This window comes from Acinonyx jubatus, chromosome X (genome assembly GCF_027475565.1).
Source record: "Acinonyx jubatus isolate Ajub_Pintada_27869175 chromosome X, VMU_Ajub_asm_v1.0, whole genome shotgun sequence".
Classification (NCBI taxonomy): Eukaryota; Metazoa; Chordata; class Mammalia; order Carnivora; family Felidae; genus Acinonyx; species Acinonyx jubatus.
The window spans coordinates 59,701,702-59,721,498 of NC_069389.1; the positions used below are offsets into that span (position 1 = coordinate 59,701,702).

Sequence of the window (19,797 nt, forward strand, 5' to 3'; positions counted from 1 at the left end):
CCACTGGCAACCAAGCACCCCTCCTTTATCTCCTGCTTCTGTCCACTGCCCGCTTCTACACTGTCTGTAACCAAGCTGTCAGCCTGCCACATGGCACCTCCCTCCAGAGTTTTATCTCAGATGGGGCTATGTTTCCAAACCCCTCACTTTTGAGGGCCCTGCAGCTTTGACCCACTCAGACCCTCTGGGGGAGGGTCTCACCGAACAATGGCTGGGTGCCAGTCCACCACCAGGAACATTCACGTGACTGTGCTGCTGCAGATGCCCAGAGACTGTGGCCAGGTACCAGCCTGCCCCAGAAAAAGTGCAATCGTGTAGCAGCAGTGTTTCAGGGATTATGGTAAATCACAGCACACATCTGGTGACAGGTTTCACAGCCCCTTACTGTCCTTGTTCCAATACCAGCAAATGTGGCTGTTTTCAGGGGTCCTCTGGGACCTTTGCCTGTGGGGAGGCTGCACAGCCTCTACCAAATGTCCTCTCAGCAGTGGAACCTCCTTTCCCTGTGTGGCTCAAGGATGCCTCAGATCTCACTTTCTGCTCCTGCGGACTTGCCCTTCCCACCAGAGCTCCACCAGGTATCGAGATGTGGAATTTCAGATTCTATGCTCCCCTGTTTACAGTCTTAATGGTATTTAAACTCTCTCCTTCTCTTGTTAAGTCCCTTATGGGTGTTTCCACTCTTTCTCTTTCTCTCCAGCTGCTTTTCAGGGAGTGCTTTTCCTGTACTCTTCCCCCTGATTCCATCCTCTCTCCACAAGCAAAAAAAGCTCCCTACCCTCCATGGCTTCTCTCTCCCCCAGTTTACCTCTCCATGCCATGTACTTGGCGAGTTCTGTGGTTCGAGTTGTGCAGATTGTTGTGTTAATACTGAGATCAATTTTCTAGGTGTGCTAGATGGTTTGGTGTGGATCTAGCTTCACTTCAGGGATGAGAGAAGCAAAAAGCTTTCATGTTGCTCTGCCATATTGGCCCCTATCCATCTCTGATTTTTATTAGAGCTTGTTTTTTTTTAAACAAAAAAGTTCTTACTACTTTTTTTTGAGGGGGGGCAGAGGGAGAGGGAGAGAGAGAATCTTAAGCAGACTCTACGCCCAGCACAGAGGCTGACATGGGCTCAGTCTCACAACTGTGAGATCACGACCTGAGCTGAAATCAAGAATTGGATACTTAACCAACTGGGCCATCCAGGTGCACCAAGTTCTTACTACTTGTAACTGCTGTAACTAAAAGTCTGTTCAAAAAGAGTGATAGTTGGAGCTAAGATGGCAGCATAGTAGGAGGACCCTAGGGTTGTCTTATCCCAGGAACATAACTGGATAGCTATCAAATCATTCTAAATACCCCATAAATCAACCTGAAGACTGACAGAACAAACTGCACAACTTAATGGAGAGAAGTCACATCAAAGAAGGTAGGAAGTGCAGACATGTGTTTTGAGGGAGAAACACATTTCTCTGCAGGTGCTGCAGAGGGGAGAGACTGATGGCCACAGAGAAAGAGCAGAGAGAGAGGAACACACAGAGTAGTGCATAAGAACACGTTCACAAAGTCATTGTCTGGGAAAATGAGAGGGGTTGAGTTTCATGAGTTCTTGTAACCACTGGGGCTTAAAGACAAACTAGAGTTTGTCTTTTAAAGGTGTTTTTTTTTCCAGGTTGGTGGGCTTAGCTAGAATAGAGCCTTGAGGGCCCTACACTGCTCCTGGAGAGAAGGTAGGCAAACAGCCTAGAGGCAGATGGTATGGAAATAGTTATCTGAAGAATACCTGTGGCACACAGAGGAGAATTGTTTGCTCTTCTTGAAGTAAATTCTTTAGAGGTAGCATTCACAGAGATGCCTCTCCAGGGACAAAGGAGCCTGTGGATGCATTTCCCTCTCCCACCCCTTGGCATAAGTGCAGAGCCACCTGAAGTAAGCAGCTCAACCCTGACACTGGCTGCCTAACCTGGTTATACCAATTCCCACACCCTGCACTCTGGCATGACTGCCCTTGTGGGTCAAACCTGCCTCAGTTCCAGCATAGTGAGAAACTTTCCTAGAAGACCAGTGAGAGACCCCTTCTCACACCACATCCCTATCCCTAAAGCCTTGACTTTTAAAAGTCACCAGTCTTGCTGGGAGAGAGCCCAGAGGGCACTGAGCTGCTCCTGGAGGGAAGGCAGGCAAACAACCCAGAGGCAGACAGTGTGCTTTCCTGAGAGCAGTGGGGCATGAAGACTCCTATCTGGGGACAAAGATGCTGGCTGGTACCATTTCCCCCCTTGCCCCTCAGCCTAAACACAGAGCCACATGTGGTAAACAGCAGAGCACCAATAGTGGTTGCTTAATCTGCTTATTCTAAGTCCCACACCCTGTGCTCTGAAAGTACTGCCCCACTCAATCTAGTCTGCTCCAGTCTTAGAACAATGCACCCCCCCCCCAGCACATCTCCTAACTACAGAGTTCTACAGGGCTTCAGTTCCAGTGTAAGTAGTATCAGGTCTCATTTCACAAGCAGACCAGTGTACACCTAGTTAAAACTCACCACATTCTGGCCAAGTACCAAATTGTGACCTCTTCCAGCAAGAAGAGACTCTGTAGAAGACTGGCTTGAAGGACAGAATAGCCAAAACCCAGCAGCAGAGTGTACACAGCACACAGCAGACACTCCCTGAAGTGCCAGGCCCTGGACACTCTATGACCTCTTCTTTATAAAGCAATTACTCTCAAGAGCAGGAAATGTATTGGGCTCTTCTAACAACAGAAGAAGACAGAGCCTTAGACAAAATGCAAAGACAGAGGAATTCATCCCAAATGAAAGAATAAGATAAGGTCACAACCAGAGATCTAAGAAAAACAGAAAAATAACATGCTTGATGGAGAATTTAAAGCAACAATCATAAGGATACACACTGGGCTTGAGAAAAGAATTGAAGATTCAGGGAGCTCCATAATGCAGAGATAAAACAGTTAAAAAACAGTAAAATATGAAAAATGCAGTAACTGAGATTAGAATCAGACTTGATGCAATGAACGTAAGGATGGAAGTAGCAGAGGAATGAATAAGTGATATAGAAGATAAAATAAAGGAAAATAACGAAGCTGAACAAAAGGGAGAAAGAAGACTTATGCAACACAAGGATAGACTTCATGAACTCAGTGACTCTACCAAATGTAAAAACATTCATATTATAGGAGTCTCAGAAGAAGAGAGAGAGCGAAGAAGAAAAGACAGAGAAAGAAGAGAGAAGAGAGAGAAAAGGGTTCAGAAAATTTTATTTGAAGAGATTATAGATGAAAACCTCCCTAATCTGGGGAAGGAAACAGACATTGAAATTGAGGAGGCACAGAGAACTCCTGTCAAAATCACCTAAAGCAGGCCAACAACAACACATATAGTAATTAAACTTGCAAAATACACTGATAAAGAAAAATAAACTTAAAAGCAGCAAAATAAAATAAGTCATTTACTTACAAGGGAAGACCCATAAGGCTAGCTGGATATTTCTCAACAGAAAGGTGGCAAGCCAAGACGGGAGTGGTAGGGTATATTCAAAATGCTGAATGGGGGAAATCTGCAGCCAAGAATACTCTATCCAGCAATCCTATCATTCAGAATAGAGGAGAAATAAAGACTTTCCCAGAAAAACAAAAACTAAAGGAGTTCATGATCACTAAACCAGCCCTGCAAGAAATATTAAAGGGTACTCTTTGAGTGGAAAGGAAAGACCAGAAGTGACAAAGATAGGGAAGGGACAGAGAAAATCTTCAGAAACAATAAAAAACCAAGTAATAACATGGCAGTAAATACCTACCTATCAATACTTACTCTGATTATAAATGGACTAAAAACCTTAATCAAAAATAGGATGTCAGGATGGATGAAAAAACGAACCCACCTATAAGCTACCTACAAGAGACTCATTTTAGACCTAAGGACACTTGCATATTGAAAATGAGGGAATGGAGAAACATTTATCATGGAAATGAACATCAAAAGAAAGTTGGAGTAACAATATTCATATTGAACAAACTAGATTTTTAAAAAAAGACTATAACAAGTGATGACGAAGGGCACTATATAATAATAACTGGGACAGTTCAACAAGAGTATACAACAATTGTAAATATCTATACACCTAACATGGAAACACTCAAATGTATAAAACAGTTAATAACAAACATAAAGGAACTAATTCATAATAATACAATAATTGTAGGGGACGTTAACACCCCACTTACATTAATGGACAGAGCATCTGTACAGAAAAGAAACCAGGAAACAATGGCTATGAATGGCACACTGGATCTGATGGACTTAACAGATATATTCAGAACATTCCATGTTAAACAACAGAATACACATTCTTCTCAAGTGTACATATGTCATTTTCCAGAATAGATCACTTATTAGGCTTCAACAAGTACAAAAGGATTGAGATCATACCATGCATATTTTCTGACCATAACACTATGAAACTTGAAGTTAACCACAAGAAAAGACCTGGAAATACCACAAATATATGGAGGTTAAACAACATGCTAGTAAACAATGAATGGGTCAACAAGAAAAGCAAAGGGGAAATAAAAAATACATGGAAACAAATGAAAATGAAAATGTAATGGTCCAAACCTTTGGGATGCAGTGAAAGCACTCCTCAGAAGGAACATATAAGGTATGGTACGGTAGGCAATACAAGCCTACTTCAAGAAGCAAGAAAAATATCAAATTAACAACCTGACCTTACATCTAAAGGAGCTAGAAAAAGAACAAATGAAGCCTAAAGCCAGCATAAGAAGGGGAATAGTAAAGATTAGAGCAGAAATAAATGATATAGAAAATGAAAAAGCAATAGAACAGATCAATGAAGCCCAGAGCTGGTTCTAGGAAACAATAAAATTGATTACCCCCCTAGCCAGACCTATCCAATAGAATAGTAAAAGAACACAAATAAATAAAATCACAAATGAGAGAGAAGAGAGGAGAAATAACAACCAATACCACAGAAATACAAATAATTATGAGAATACTACGGAAAATTATATGCGAACAAATTGGATAATCTGGAGGAAGTCGATAAATTCCTAGAAACATATAAACCACCTAAAATAAAACAGGAAGAAATAAAAAAAACTTGAGCAGACACAACCATCAAATACATTGAATCAGTATATAAAAATCTCCCAACAAACAGAAGTTCACAGCCAGATAGCTTCACAGGTGAATTCTACCAAACATTTAAGGAAAAGTTAGTATCTATTCTTCTCAAACTATTTCAAATGATAGAATTGGAAGGAAAACTTCCAAATTCATTCTATGAGGCCAGCATTACCCTGATACCAAAACCAGAAAATATTCATTAAAAAAGAGAACTACAGGCCAATATCCCTGATGAACATGGATGCAAAACTTCTTAATAAAATACTAGGAAATAGAATCTGACAGTACATTAAAAGAATCATTCACCACAATTAAGTGGGATTTACTCCTGGGCTGCAAGGGTGGCTCATTATTTGCAAACCAATCAACATTACACACTACATTAATAAAAGAAAGTATAAGAAACATATGATCATTTTAATAGATACAGAAAAAGCATTTCACAAAGTACAATATTAATTCATGTTAAAAACCCTCAACAAAGCAGGTTTAGAGGTAATATACCTGAACATAGTAAAGGCTATATATGAAAATCCCACAGCTAATATCATCCTCAATGGGGAAAAACTCAGAGCTTTTCCTCTTTTGTCAGGAACAAGACAGGGATGTCCACTCTCACCATTGTTATTCAATATAGTACTGGAAGTCCTAATCTCAGCAATCAGACACTAAAAATAATTAAATTGGCAAGAAAGAAGTAAGACTTTCACTATTTGCAGATGACATACAGTCTGTATAGAAAACCCAAAAGAATCACCCCAAAATTGCTAGAACTGATACAGATCAGCAAAGTTGCAGGATATAAAATCAACATACAGAAATCTTTTGCATTTCCATAGACAATAATGAAGTAGCAGGAGAGAAATCAAGGAATCAATCCCATTTACAATTGCACCCAAAACTATATGACACTTAAAAATAAACCTAACAAAAGAGATGAAAGGTCTGTACTCTGAAACGTATAAAACACTGATGAAAGAAACTGAAGATGACACAAAGAAATGGAAAAAAATTCCTTGCTCATGGATTAGAAGAACAATTATTGTTAAAATGTCTATAACTGCCCAAAGCAATCTATACATTTAATGCAATACCTATCAAAATATCAACAACATTTTTCACAGAGCTGAAACAAACAATCCTAAAATTTGTATAGAATAAAAAAAGACTACAAATAGCCAAAGCAACCTTGAAAAAGCAAAGCAAAGCTGGAGGCACAGAATTCTGGACTTCAAGTTTTATTACAAAGCTGTAGTGATCAAAACAATATTGTACTTGAGCAAAGAATAGACACATAGATCGATGGAACAGAATAGAAAACCCAGAGACGAATCCATAACCATATGGTCATTAATCTTTGAAAAAGGAGGAAGGAATATTCAAATGGAAAATAGTCTCTTCAACAAAGGGTGTTGGGAAAAGTGGACAGCAACATGAAAAAGAATGAAACTGGATCACTTTCTTACACCATACACAAAACTAAATTCAAAATGGATGAAAGACCTAAATTTGAGACAGGAAACCATTGAAATCTTAGAGGAAAACATAGGCAGTAATGTGTGACATCAGCTAAAGCAACTTCTTTCTGGATATGTCTGCTGAGGCAAGGGAAACAAAAGCAAAATTAAGCTGTTGGGACTTCATCAAAATAAAAAGCTTTTGCACAGCGAAGTGTACAATCCACAAAACTAAAAGCACCCTATAGAATGGGAGAAGATATTTACAAAGGACATATCTGATAAAGTTTGGTATTCCGAAATATATAAAGAGCATATAGAACCCCCAAAACCAAATAATCCAGTTAAGAAATGGGCAGAATACAGGAATAGATACTTTTCCAAAGACATCCAGATGTCCAACAGACACAGGAAAAGATGGTCAACAACACTCACCATCAGGGAAATATAAATCAAAACCACAATGAGATATACCCTCACACCGGTCAGAATGGTAAAATCAACAGCACAAGAAACAACAGGTGTTGGCGAGGATAATGTTGTAGAATGGAACCTTTTTTTTTTTTGCACTTTCAAGTTCACTTGTTTAGTGTGTAAAAGTCAATGGGTTTTAATATACTTAACAGAATTATGTAACCATTACCATATCCAATTTTAGAACATTTTCATTACCTCCCCAAAAACCTTACCTCCCTTAACCCTTTCTTTTTATTGTCTTTTCGTTTTTTTTAAACATTCAAAGTTGACTTTATTTTCACCAATTTATTTATTATTTTTTTAAATATGAAATTTATTGTCAAATTGGTTTCCATACAACACCCAGTGCTCATCCCAAAAGGTGCCCTCCTCACTACCCATCACCCACCCTCCCCTCTCTCCCACCCCCCATCAACCCTCAGTTTTTTTCTCAGTTTTTAAGAGTCTCTCCCTCTCTAACCTCTTTTTTTTCTTCCCCTCCCCCATAGACTTCTGTTAAGATTCTCAGGATCCACATAAGAGTAAAAACATATGGAACTGGAGAGTGTTATGCTAAGTGAAATAAGTCATACAGAGAAAGACAAATACCTTAACCCTTTCTTCCGATTCCTTTCCCTAGGCACTCACTGAATCTATTTTCTGTTTCTATAAATTTATGTATTTCTTTTCAAAGGGATCATACAATATGTGGTCTTTTATTACTGGCTTCTTTCACTCAGCATGTTTTTTGAGATTCATCTATCTTGAATATATCAGTATACCATTCAGTTTTATTGCTAAGTAATATTTTATTGTATAGATAGCCCATATTGTGTCTAACCATCAGTATATGGATATATGGATTGTTTCTACATTTTGGTTAATTATGAAAATGTTTCTGTAAGAATCCATATTTAAGTCTTTGTGTAGATATATGTTTTCATTTCTCTTGGGCAGATACCTAGTAGTGGAATTGCTAGCTTATAGGGTAATTCTATTTAAAAAGTTTTTTTTTATTTTTAAAAATTTACATCCAAATTAGTTAGCATATAGTGCAACAATGATTTCAGGAGTAGATTCCTTAATGCCCCTTAGCCATTTAGCCCATCCCCCATCCCACAACCCCTCCAGCAACCCTGTTTGTTCTCCGTATCTATGAGTCTCTTCTGTTTTGTCCCCCTCCCTGTTTTTATATTATTTTTGTTTCCCTTCCCTTATGTTCATCTCTTTTGTCTATTAAAGTCCTCATATGAGTTAAGTCATATGATTTTTGCCTTTCTTTGACTGACTAATTTCACTTAGCATAATACCCCCCAGTTCCATCCATGTAGCTGCAAATGGCAAGATTTCATTCTTTTTGATTGCCGAGTAATACTCCATTGTACACACATACCACATCTTCTTTATCCATTGATCCATCAAGGGACATTTGGGCTCTTTCCATACTTTGGCTATTGTTGATAGTGCTGCTATAAACATGGGGGGTGCGTGTGTCCCTTCGAAACAGGACACATGTATCCCGTGGATAAATGCCTAGAAGTGCAATTGCTGGGTCGTAGGATAGTTCTATTTTTAGTTTTTTGAGGAACCTCCATACTGTTTTCCAGAGTGGCTGCACCAGTTTGCATTCCTGTCAACAATGCAAAAGAGATCCTCTTTCTCCACATCCTCGCCAACATCTGTTGTTGCCTGAGTTGTTAACGTTAGCCATTCTGACAGGTGTGAGGTGGTATCTCATTGTGGTTTTGATTTGTATTTCCCTGATGATGAGTGATGGTGAGCATTTTTTCATATGTCGGTTGGCCATCTGGATGTCTTCCTTGGAGAAGTGTCTATTCATGTTTTTCACTCATTTCTTCACTGGATTATTTGTTTTTTGGGTGTTGAGTTTGAGAAGTTCTTTATAGATTTTGGATACTAACCCTTTATTTGATATGTCATTTGCAAATATCTTCTCCCATTCTGTCGGTTGCCTTTTAGTTTTGCTGATTGTTTCCTTCGCTGTGCAGAAGTTTTTATTTTGATGAGGTCCCAGTAGTTCAATTTGCTTTTGTTTCCCTTGCCTCCGGAGACGTGTAGAGTAAGAAGTTGCTGCAGGCAAGATCGAAGAGGTTTTTGCCTGCTTTCTCCTTGAGGATTTTGATGGCTTCCTGTCTTACATTAAGATCTTTTATCCATTTTGAGTTTATTTTTGTGTGTGGTGTAAGAAAGTGGTCCAGGTTCATTCTTCTGCATGTTGCTGTCTAGTTTTAACAGCACCACTTGCTGAAGAGACTGTCTTTATTGTTTTGGATATTCTTTCCTACTTTGTCAAAGATTAGTTGGCCATACATTTGTGGGTCAATTTCTGGGTTCCGTATTCTGTTCCATTGATCTGAATGTCTGTTCTTGCGCCAGTACCATACTGTCTTGATGATTACAGCTTTGTAGTATAGCTTGAAGTCTGGGATTGTGATGCCTCCTGCTTTGGTTTGCTTTTTCAAGATTGCTTTGGCTATTCGAGGTCTTTTCTAGTTCCATACAAATTTTAGGATTCTTTGTTCTAGCTCTGTGAAGAATGCTGGTGTTACTTTGATAGGGATGGCATTGAATATGTATGTGGCTTTTGGTGGTATCAACATTTTAACAATATTTGTTCTTCCTATCAAGGAACATGGAATCTTTTTCCATTTTTTTTGTCTTCTTCAATTTCTTTCATGAGCTTTCTATAGTTTTCAGTGTATAGATTCTTCACCTCTTTCGTTAGGCTTATTCCTACGTATTTTATGGTTTTTTGTGCAACTGTAAATGGGATCGATTCCTTGATTTCTGTTTCTGTTCCTTCATTGTTGGTGTATAGGAATGCAACCAATTTCTGTGCATTGATTTTATATCCTGCAACTTTTCTGAATTCATGAATCAATTCTATCAGTTTTTGGTGGAATCTTTTGGGTTTTCCATATAGAGTATCATGTCATCTGCGAAGAGAGAAAGTTTGGCCTCCTCCTGGCCAATTTGGATGCCTTTTATTTCTTTGTGTTGTCTGATTGCAGAGGCTAAGACTTCCAATACTATGTTGAATAATAGTGGCGAGAGTGGACATCCCTGTCTTGTTCCTAATCTTAGGGGGAAATCTCTCAGTTTTTCCCCATTGAGGAGGATATTAGCATTGGGTCGTTCATATATGGCTTTTATGACCTCGAGGTATGCTCCTTCTATCCCTACTTTCTTGAGGGTTTTTATCAAGAAAGGAGGCTGTATTTTGTCAAATGCTTTCTCTGCATCTATTGAGAGGATCATATGGTTCTTGTCCTTTCTTTTATTGATGTGGTGAATCACTTTAATTGTTTTGCAGATATTGAACCAGCCCTGCATCCCAGGTATAAATCCCACTTGGTCGTGGTGAATAATTTTTTTTTAATGTATTCTTGGAGCCAGTTGGCTAATATCTTCTTGAGGATTTTGGCATCCATGTTCATCAGGGAAATTGGTCTATAGTTCTCCTTTTTAGTGGGGTCTCTGTCTGGTTTTGGGGTAAAGGTAATGCTAGCTTCATAGAAAGAGTTTGGAAGTTTTCCTTCCATTTCTATTTTTTGGAACAGTTACAAGAGAATAGGTGTTAACTCTTCCTTAAATGTTTGGTAGAATTCCCCTGGAAAGCCTTCTGGCCCTGGACTCTTGTTTCTTGGCAGATTTTTGATTGCTAATTTGATTTCCTTACTGGTTATGGGTCTGTTCAAATTTTCTATGTCTTCCTGTTTCAGTGTTGGTAGTGTATACATTTCTAGGAATTTGTCCATTCCATTTCTTCCAGATTGCCCATTTTATTGGCATATAATTGCTCATAATATTCTCTCATTATTGTTTTTATTTCTGCTGTGTTGGTTGTGATCTCTCCTCTTTCATTTTTGATTTTATTTATTTGGGTCCTTTCCTTTTTCTTCTTGATCATACAGGCTAGTGGTTTAACAATTGTGTTAATTCTTTCAAAGAACCAGCTTCTGGTTTCATTGATCTGTTCTACTGTTTTTTTTTTTTTTTTTTTGGTTTCAACAGCATTAATTTCTGCTCTAATCTTTATTATTTCTTGTCTTCGGCTGGTTTGGGGTTTTATTTGCTGTTCTTTTTGCCACTCCTTAAGGCGTAAGGTTAGGTTGTGTATCTGAGATCTTTCTTCCTTCTTTAGGAAGGCCTGGATTGCTATACGCTTTCCTCTTATGACCGCCTTTGCTGTGTCCCAGAGGTTTTGGGTTGTGGTGTTATCATTTTCATTGACTTCCATATACTTTTTAATTTCCTCGTTAACTGCTTGGTTAGCCCATTCATTCTTCAGTAGGATGTTCTTCAGTCCCCAAGTATTTGTTACCTTTCCAAATTTTTTCTTGTGTTGATTTCGAGTTAGTGTGTCATTCAAAGCCATTGTTTCCTTGTTGATGTTTTGATTCGATGATCTGTCCATTGCTGTGAGCGGGGTGTTGAAGTCTCCAACTGTTATGGTATTACTATCGATGAGTTTCTTTGTGAGTAATTGATTTATATATTTGGGTGCTGCCACATTTGGCGCATAAATGTTTACAATTGTTAGGTCTTCTTGGTCTATAGACCCCTTGATTATGATATAATGCCCTTCTGCATCTCTTGATACAGTCTTTATTTTAAAGTCTAAATTGTCTGATGTAAGTATGGCTACTCTGGCTGTCTTTTGTTGACCATTAGCATGATTGATGGTTCTCCATCCCCGTATTTTCAATCAGAAGGTGTCTTTAGGTCTAAAGTGGGTCTCTTGTAAACAGCATACAGATGGCTCTTGTTTTCTTATCCATTCTGTTACCCTATGTCTTTTGATTGGAGCATTGAGTCCACTGACATTTAGAGTGAGTACTGAAAGATATGAATTTATTGCCATTATGATGCTTGTAGAGTTGGAGTTTCTGGTGGTGTTCTCTGGTCCTTTCTAATCTTTTGTTGCTTTTGATATATATATATATATATATATATATATATATATATATATATACATACATACATATACATTTATATTTTCTCCCCTCAGAAAGTCCCCTTTAAAATTTCTTGCAGGGCTGGTTCAGTGGACTTATACTGTTGGTAGGAATGCAAACTGGTACAGCCACTCTGGAAAACTGTTATGGAGGTCCTTCAAAAAGTTAAAATAGAACTACCCTAAGATCCAGCAATTGCACTACTAGGTATTTACCCAAAGGATACAAAATTACTAATTTGAAGGAATATATGCACCCCAATGTTTATAGCAGCATTATCTGCAAGAGCCAAATTAGGAAAGAGCCCCAATGTCCATCGACTGAAGAATGGATAAAGAAGATGTGGTATATACAATGGACCATTACTCAGCCATATAAAAGATAGGAATCTTGCCATTTGCAAGAACATACATAGAGCGAAAGAGTGTTATGCTAAATGAAATAAGTCAGTCAGAGAAAGACAAATACCATATGGTTGCACTCATATGTGGAATTTAAGAAACTAAACAAACATAGGTGGAAAAAAAGAGAATAAAACCAAAAGGCTGATACTCAATATGGAGAACAAACTGATGGCTATCAGAAGGGAGGAGGGCAAGGGATGGGTTAAATAGGTCATGGTGTTTATAGAGGGCACATGTTGTGGTGAGCACCTTGTATTTCTTGTAAGTGTTGAATCACTAAATTTTATACCTGAAACTAATATTACACTATATATTAACTGGAATTTAAATAAAAACTTGAAAAAGAATAAAAAAAGAAAGAGTGAAAGCTGAAGGAAGGTAGGTCAAAATACAGTCAATTTTTCAATAAAAAGTCAGCAGGAATAGATAAGGGATTTGGTTTTGTTATAATTTCTTTCTGCTGGGCAAGAGTTCTTTTCCTTTGTAACTGAATTTTGGAAAATTTTATCTTCCTTAGTCTCAGTAACCTGCCTTACTGTAAATCCAGACTTCAAGGGATCCTGGGAAGATGGCGGCGTAGGAGGATGCTGGGCTCACCGCGCGTCCTGCTGATCACTTAGATTCCACCTACACCTGCCTAAATAACCCAGAATACTGCCAGAAGACTAGCAGAACGGAGTCTCCTGAGCCAAGTGCAGACAAGAGGCCCACGGAAGAGGGTAGGAAGGGCGGCAAGGTGGTGTGCGCTACATGGACTGGCGGGAGGAAGCCGGGGCAGAGGGGTGGCCTGCCAGCCAAGCAGAGCCCCCAAGTCTGGCTTGCAAAAGCGGAGGGGCCAGACGGAGTGTGTTCCGACAGTAAGAGGGACTTGATATCTGGAAGGTTATAAGCTAACAGCTCTGCTGGGAGAGTGGGAGGGCTGGAGGACAACGGGAGGGAGAGTTGTTGAGCCCCGGATGACAGAGCTCAGCTTGGTGGGGAACAAAGGCACTCGCCAGTGCCATCTCCCTCTCCCATTCCCCAGCAAAAATCCCAAAGGGAACCAGTTCCTGCCGGGGAACTTTCTTGCAGCTTGCAAACACCCAACACTGTGCTTCTCCAGATCTATCCCTCCAGCGGGTCTGACTCCCTCCTGCTGCCGCAGGGCCCCTCCTGAAGCAGATCTCTGAAGGAAAAGTGAGCTGAGCCTACCACTCCCGCCCCTGTGCACCTTGCTGATCCACCCCAGCTAATACACCAGATACCCAGCACCAGCCTAGCAGTGTGCAAGTAGCCCAGAGAGGCCACGTCACCCCACAGTGAATCCCGCCCCTAGGAGAGGGGAAGAGAAGGCACACACCAGTCTGACTATGGCCCCAGTGGTGGGCTGGGGGCAGACATCAGGTCTGACTGCGGCCCCGCCCACCAATGCAAGTTATTCAAGATAGCACAGGGGAAGTGCCCCCCAGTCCCACACCACTCCAGGGACTATCCAAAATGACGAAACGGAAGAATTCCCCTCAGAAAAACATCCAGGAAATAACAACAGCTAACGAACTGACCAAAAATGATTTAAACCGTATAACAGAAAGTGAATTTAGAATAATAGTCATAAAATTAATCGCTGGGCTTGAAAACAGTATAAAGGACAGCATAGAATCTCTTGCTACAGAGATCAAGGGACTAAGAAACAGTCAGGAGGAGCTAAAAAATGCTATCAATGAACTGCAAAATAAAATGGAGACAACTAGGGCTCAGATGAAGAGGTAGAGGAGGGAATAGGTGAACTAGAAGATAAAATTATGGAAAAAGAGGAAGCTGAGAAAAAGAGAGATAAAAAAATACAGGAGTATGAGGGGAAAAATAGAGAACCAAGTGATGTGCTAAAGAGAAATAACCTACGTATAATTGATATGGCAGAGGAAGAAGAGAGAGGGAAAGGTGCTGAAGGTGTACTTGAAGAAATCATAGCAGAGAACTTTCCTGATCTGAGAAAGGAAAAAGGCATTGAAATCCAAGAGGCATAGAGAACTCCCTTCAGATGTAACTTGAATCAATCTTCTGCACGACATATCATAGTGAAACTGGCAAAATACAAGGATAAACAGAAAATTCTCAAAGCAGCTAGAGATAAACGCGCTCTAACATATAAAGGGAGACCTATAAGACTCATGACTGATCTCTCTACTGAAACTTGGCAGGCCAGAAAGGAATGGCAGGAGATCTTCAATGTGATGAACAGGTAAAATATGCAGCCGAGAATCCTTTATCCAGCAAGTCTGTCATTTAGAATGGAAGGAGAGATAAAGGTCTTCCCAAACAAAGAAAAACTGAAGGAATTCATCACCACTAAACCAGCCCTACAAGAGATCCTAAGGGGGATCCTGTGAGACAAAGTACCAGGGACATCGCTACAAGCATGAAACCTACGGACATCACAATGACTCAACCCATATCTTTCTATAATAACACTCAATGTAAATGCATTAAATGCGCCAACCAAAAGACATAGGTTATCAGAATGGATAACAAAACAAGACCCATCTATTTGCTGTCTACAAGAGACTCATTTTCGACCTGAGGACACCTTCAGATTTAGAGTGAGGGGATGGGGAACTATTTATCATGCCACTGGAAGTCAAAAGAAAGCTGGAGTAGCCATACTTATATCAGACAGACTTATATATACTTTAATACTCCACTTAAAACAATGGATAGATCATCTAGACACATGGTCAATAAAGAATCAAGGGCCCTGAATGATACATTGGATCACATGGACTTGAAACATATATTTAGAACTCTGCATCCCAAAGCAACAGAATATACTTTTTTCTCGAGTGCACATGGAACATTCTCCAAGATAGATCACATACTGGGTAACAAAACAGCCCTTCATAAGTATACAAGAATTGAAATCATACCATGCATACTTTCAGACCACAATGCGATGAAGCTTGAAATCAACCACAGGAAAAAGTCTGGAAAACCTCCAAAAGCATGGAGGTTAAAGAACACCCTACTAAAGAATGAATGGGTCAACCAGGCAATTAGAGAAGAAATGAAAAAATATATGGAAACAAATGAAAATGAAAATACAGCAATCCAAATGCTTTGGGAGGCAGCCAAGGCGGTCCTGAGAGGAAAATGCATTGCAATCCAGGCCAATCACAAGAAACAAGAAAAGTCCGAAATACAAAATCTAACAGCACACCTAAAGGAAATAGAAGCAGAACAGCAAAGACAGCCTAAATCCAGCAGAATAAGAGAAATAATAAAGATCAGAGCAGAAATAAACAATATAGAATCTAAAAAAAACGGTAGAGCAGATCAAGGAAACCAAGAGTTGGTTTTTTGAAAAAATAAACAAAATTGATAAACCTCTAGCCAGGCTTCTCAAAAAGAAAAGGGAGATGACCCAAATAGATAAAATCATGAAGGAAAATGGAATTATTACAACCAATCCCTCAGAGATACAAGCAATTATCAGGGAATACTAGGAAAAATTATATGCCAACAAACTGGACAACCTGGAAGAAATGGACAAATTCCTAAACACCCCCACACTTCCAAAACTCAATCAGGAGGAAATAGAAAGCTTGAACAGACCCATAACCAGCGAAGAAATTGAATCAGTCATCAAAAATCTCCCAACAAACAAGAGTCCAGGACCAGATGGCTTCCCAGGGGAGTTCTACCAGACGTTTAAAGCAGAGATAATACCTATTCTTCTCAAGCTATTCCAAGAAATAGAAAGGGAAGGAAAAATTACAGACTCATTCTATGAAACCAGTATTCCTTTGATTCCTAAACCAGACAGAGACCCAGTAAAAAAAGAGAACTACAGGCCAATATCCCTGATGAATATGGATGCAAAAATTCTCAATAAGATACTAGCAAATCAAATTCAACACCATATAAAAAGAATGAGTCACCATGATCAAGTGGGATTCATTCCTGGGATGCAGGGCTGGTTCAGCATTTGCAAATCAATCAACGTGATACATCACATTAATAAAAGAAAAGATAAGAACCATATGATCCTGTCAATCGATGCAGAAAAGGCCTTTGACAAAATCCAGCAAACTTTCTTAATAAAAACCCTTGAGAAAGTTGGGATAGAAGGAACATACTTAAAGATCATAAAAGCCATTTATGAAAAGCCCACAGCTAACATCATCCTCAATGGGGAAAAACTGAGAGCTTTTCCCCTGAGATCAGGAACACGACAGGGATGTGCACTCTCACCGCTGTTGTTGAACATAGTGGTGGAAGTGCTAGCATCAGCAATCAGACAACAAAAGGAAATCAAAGGCATCAAAATTGGCAAAGATGAAGTCAAGCTTTCACTTTTTGCAGATGACATGATATTATACATGGAAAATCTGATAGACTCCACCAGAAGTCTGCTAGAACTGATACATGAATTCAGCAAAGTTGCAGGATACAAAATCAATGTACAGACATCAGTTGCATTGTTATACACTAACAATGAAGCAACAGAAAGACAAATAAAGAAACTCATCCCATTCACAATTGCACCCAGAAGCATAAAATACCTAGGAATAAATCTCACCAAAGATGTAAAATCTCTGTATGCTGAAACTATAGAAAGCTTATGAAGGAAATGGAAGAAGATATAAAGAAATGGAAAAACATTCCTTGCTCATGGATTGGAAGAATAAATATTGTCAAAATGTCAATACTACCCAAAGCTATCTACACATTCAATGCAATCCCAATCAAAATTGCAACAGCATTCTTCTCGAAGCTAGAACAAGCAATCCTAAAATTCATATGGAACCACAAAAGGCCCCGAATAGCCAAAGGAATTTTGAAGAAGACCAAAGCAGGAGGCATCACAATCCCAGACTTTAGCTTCTACTACAAAGCTGTCATCATCAAGACAGCATGGTATTGGCACAAAAACAGACACATAGACCAATGGAATAGAATAGAAACCCCAGAACTAGACCCACAAACGTATGGCCAACTCATCTTTGACAAAGCAGCAAAGAACATCCAATGGAAAAAAGACAGTCTCTTTAACAAATGGTGTTGGGAGAACTGGACAGCAACATGCAGAAGATTGAAACTAGACCACTTTCTCACACCATTCACAAAAATGAACTCAAAATGGATAAAGGACCTGAAGGTGACACAGGAAACCATCAAAACCCTAGAGGAGAAAGGAGGAAAAGACCTATCTGACCTCAGCCGTAGCAATCGCTTACTCAACACATCCCCAAAGGCAAGGGAATTAAAAGCAAAAATGTACTCCTGGGACCTTATGAAGATAAAAAGCTTCTGCACAGCAAAGGACACAACCAACATAACTAAAAGGCAACCAACGGAATGGGAAAAGATATTTGCAAATGACATATCGGACAAAGGGCTAGTATCCAAAATCTATAAAGAGCTCACCAAACTCCACACCCGAAAAACAAATAACCCAGTGAAGAAATGGGCAGAAAACATGAATAGACACTTCTCTAAAGAAGACATCCGGATGGCCAACAGGCACATGAAAAGATGCTCAACGTCTCTCCTAATCAGAGAAATACAAATCAAAACCACACTGAGATATCACCTCACGCCAGTCAGAGTGGCCAAAATGAACAAATCAGGAGACTATAGATGCTGGAGAGGATGCGGGGAAACGGGAACCCTCTTGCACTGTTGGTGGGAATGCAAACTGGTGCAGCCACCCTGGAAAACGGTGTGGACGTTCCCCAAAATTAAAAATAGACCTACCCTATGGCCCAGCAATAGCACTGCTAGGAATTTACCCAAGGGATACAGGAGTACTGATGCATAGGGGCACTTGTACCCCAAGGTTTATAGCAGCACTCTCAACAATATCCAAATTATGGAAAGAACCTAAATGTCCATCAACTGATGAATGGATAAAGAAATTGTGGTTTATATACACAATGGAGTAAGTACTACGTGGCAATGAGAAAGAATGAAATATGGCCCTTTGTAGCAACATGGATGAAACTGGAGAGTGTGATGCTAAGTGAAATAAGCCATACAGAGAAAGACAGATACCATATGGTTTCACTCTTATGTGGATCCTGAGAAACTTAACAGAAACCCATGGGGGAGGGAAAGGAAAAAAAAAGAGGTTAGAGTGGAAGAGAGCAAAAACATAAGAGACTCTTAAAAACTGAGAACAAACTGAAGGTTGCTGGGGGGTGGGAGGGAGGGGAGGGTGGGTGACGGGTATTGAGGAGGGCACCTTTTGGGATGAGCACTGGGTGGTGTATGGAAACCAATTTGACAATAAACTTCATATATTGAAAAAATAAATAAATAAAACCAGACTTCCAGGTAGAGACCCTGGGACTAGATATTCTAACTATAAACTTTTAGAAAGGCATGTTTCCCATCTCTGCTCCTCATCTCATTGCCTTTCCATGTCCTCATCAGCCTCATTCACCCCAATATCTGACAAGTATTATAATTTTAACTCAAAATTTTTCTCAGCTATTGAATTATTGGGACTAGCCGCTAAATATTACTCTCTGATGCCTGGTATTGGCAACATAAACAGATACTGCAGGCACAGTAGTAAGCATAACATCACGAGGAGACAAAGAACAGGTGATGGTAGGGGTATGTGACATGAGAATTTAACTATCAGCTTTTCACACACACACAAATCTCATTATGATCCAAAAAATATGGTGGGAGAAAGGTGGAAGGACAAAGTTCTACTTCCTCATTTTTCCTTTGCTGCTCTGCCTTTTATAAAAGTAGACTACATGCATGTGTAGGCTTGCCCACGTATACATCTTTTATTTCTTTGTGTATGTAAACCAGTCTAAAGGAGAATGGGAATGAGATTTTAAAGAAAATTTAACCAGTATGAACAAATTATGGTAGAGAAATGTGAGCTGACGCCCACTGGTTAAATTAACTCAAGCAAATCACCATGAGTGGCCAATTGGCAGGATTGCTTACAAATATACACAGCGCTGTTTATTATGTTTCTTGACTTATCTCATTGGTTATAAATCATGGTATCACAAACCTGGTAAGAAAGCTTCCAGGCTTGCATCTAATCCAACCTAAGCCATCTACATGTGCTAAACAAATCTGGCCATACTTTTCCTTCTCTATCCAAAGGTCACTTATACGGTTGACATGCTTATATAATCTTTTTGGACACTATTTTCTGACTATACTACATTGGTTGCGTTAACATGGTTTTATTGGTGTTTGGTCTGCTAGGTGGAGAAAAGACTTCCTTTTGAGCCCACTTACCTCGGTTTTCATCCTCATTTTCTTCCCAGGGCTCTTCATTTGCTAGCAGTGGGTTCTGTGACTCATTCATAGATCTCATAGGGAAGGAGTGTCCATCACCAGGGCTATTG

General features: G+C 39.5%; 1 protein-coding gene and 1 long non-coding RNA gene across 2 annotated transcripts in view; one reads left to right on the top strand and one right to left on the bottom strand.

The window, feature by feature from the left end:
- The window catches only part of ZDHHC15 (zinc finger DHHC-type palmitoyltransferase 15), a 225,479-nt gene that overhangs the window by 44,692 nt on the left and 160,990 nt on the right, over positions 1-19,797 (bottom strand). Inside the window, exon 10 of the mRNA XM_027053721.2 lies at positions 19,688-19,791. Within this exon, the coding sequence (XP_026909522.1) occupies positions 19,688-19,791 (104 nt within the window). The remainder of the gene's footprint in view (positions 1-19,687; positions 19,792-19,797) is intronic.
- Positions 1-19,797, top strand: part of LOC128311614 (uncharacterized) — a 63,306-nt gene that overhangs the window by 37,226 nt on the left and 6,283 nt on the right. The window lies entirely within an intron of this gene.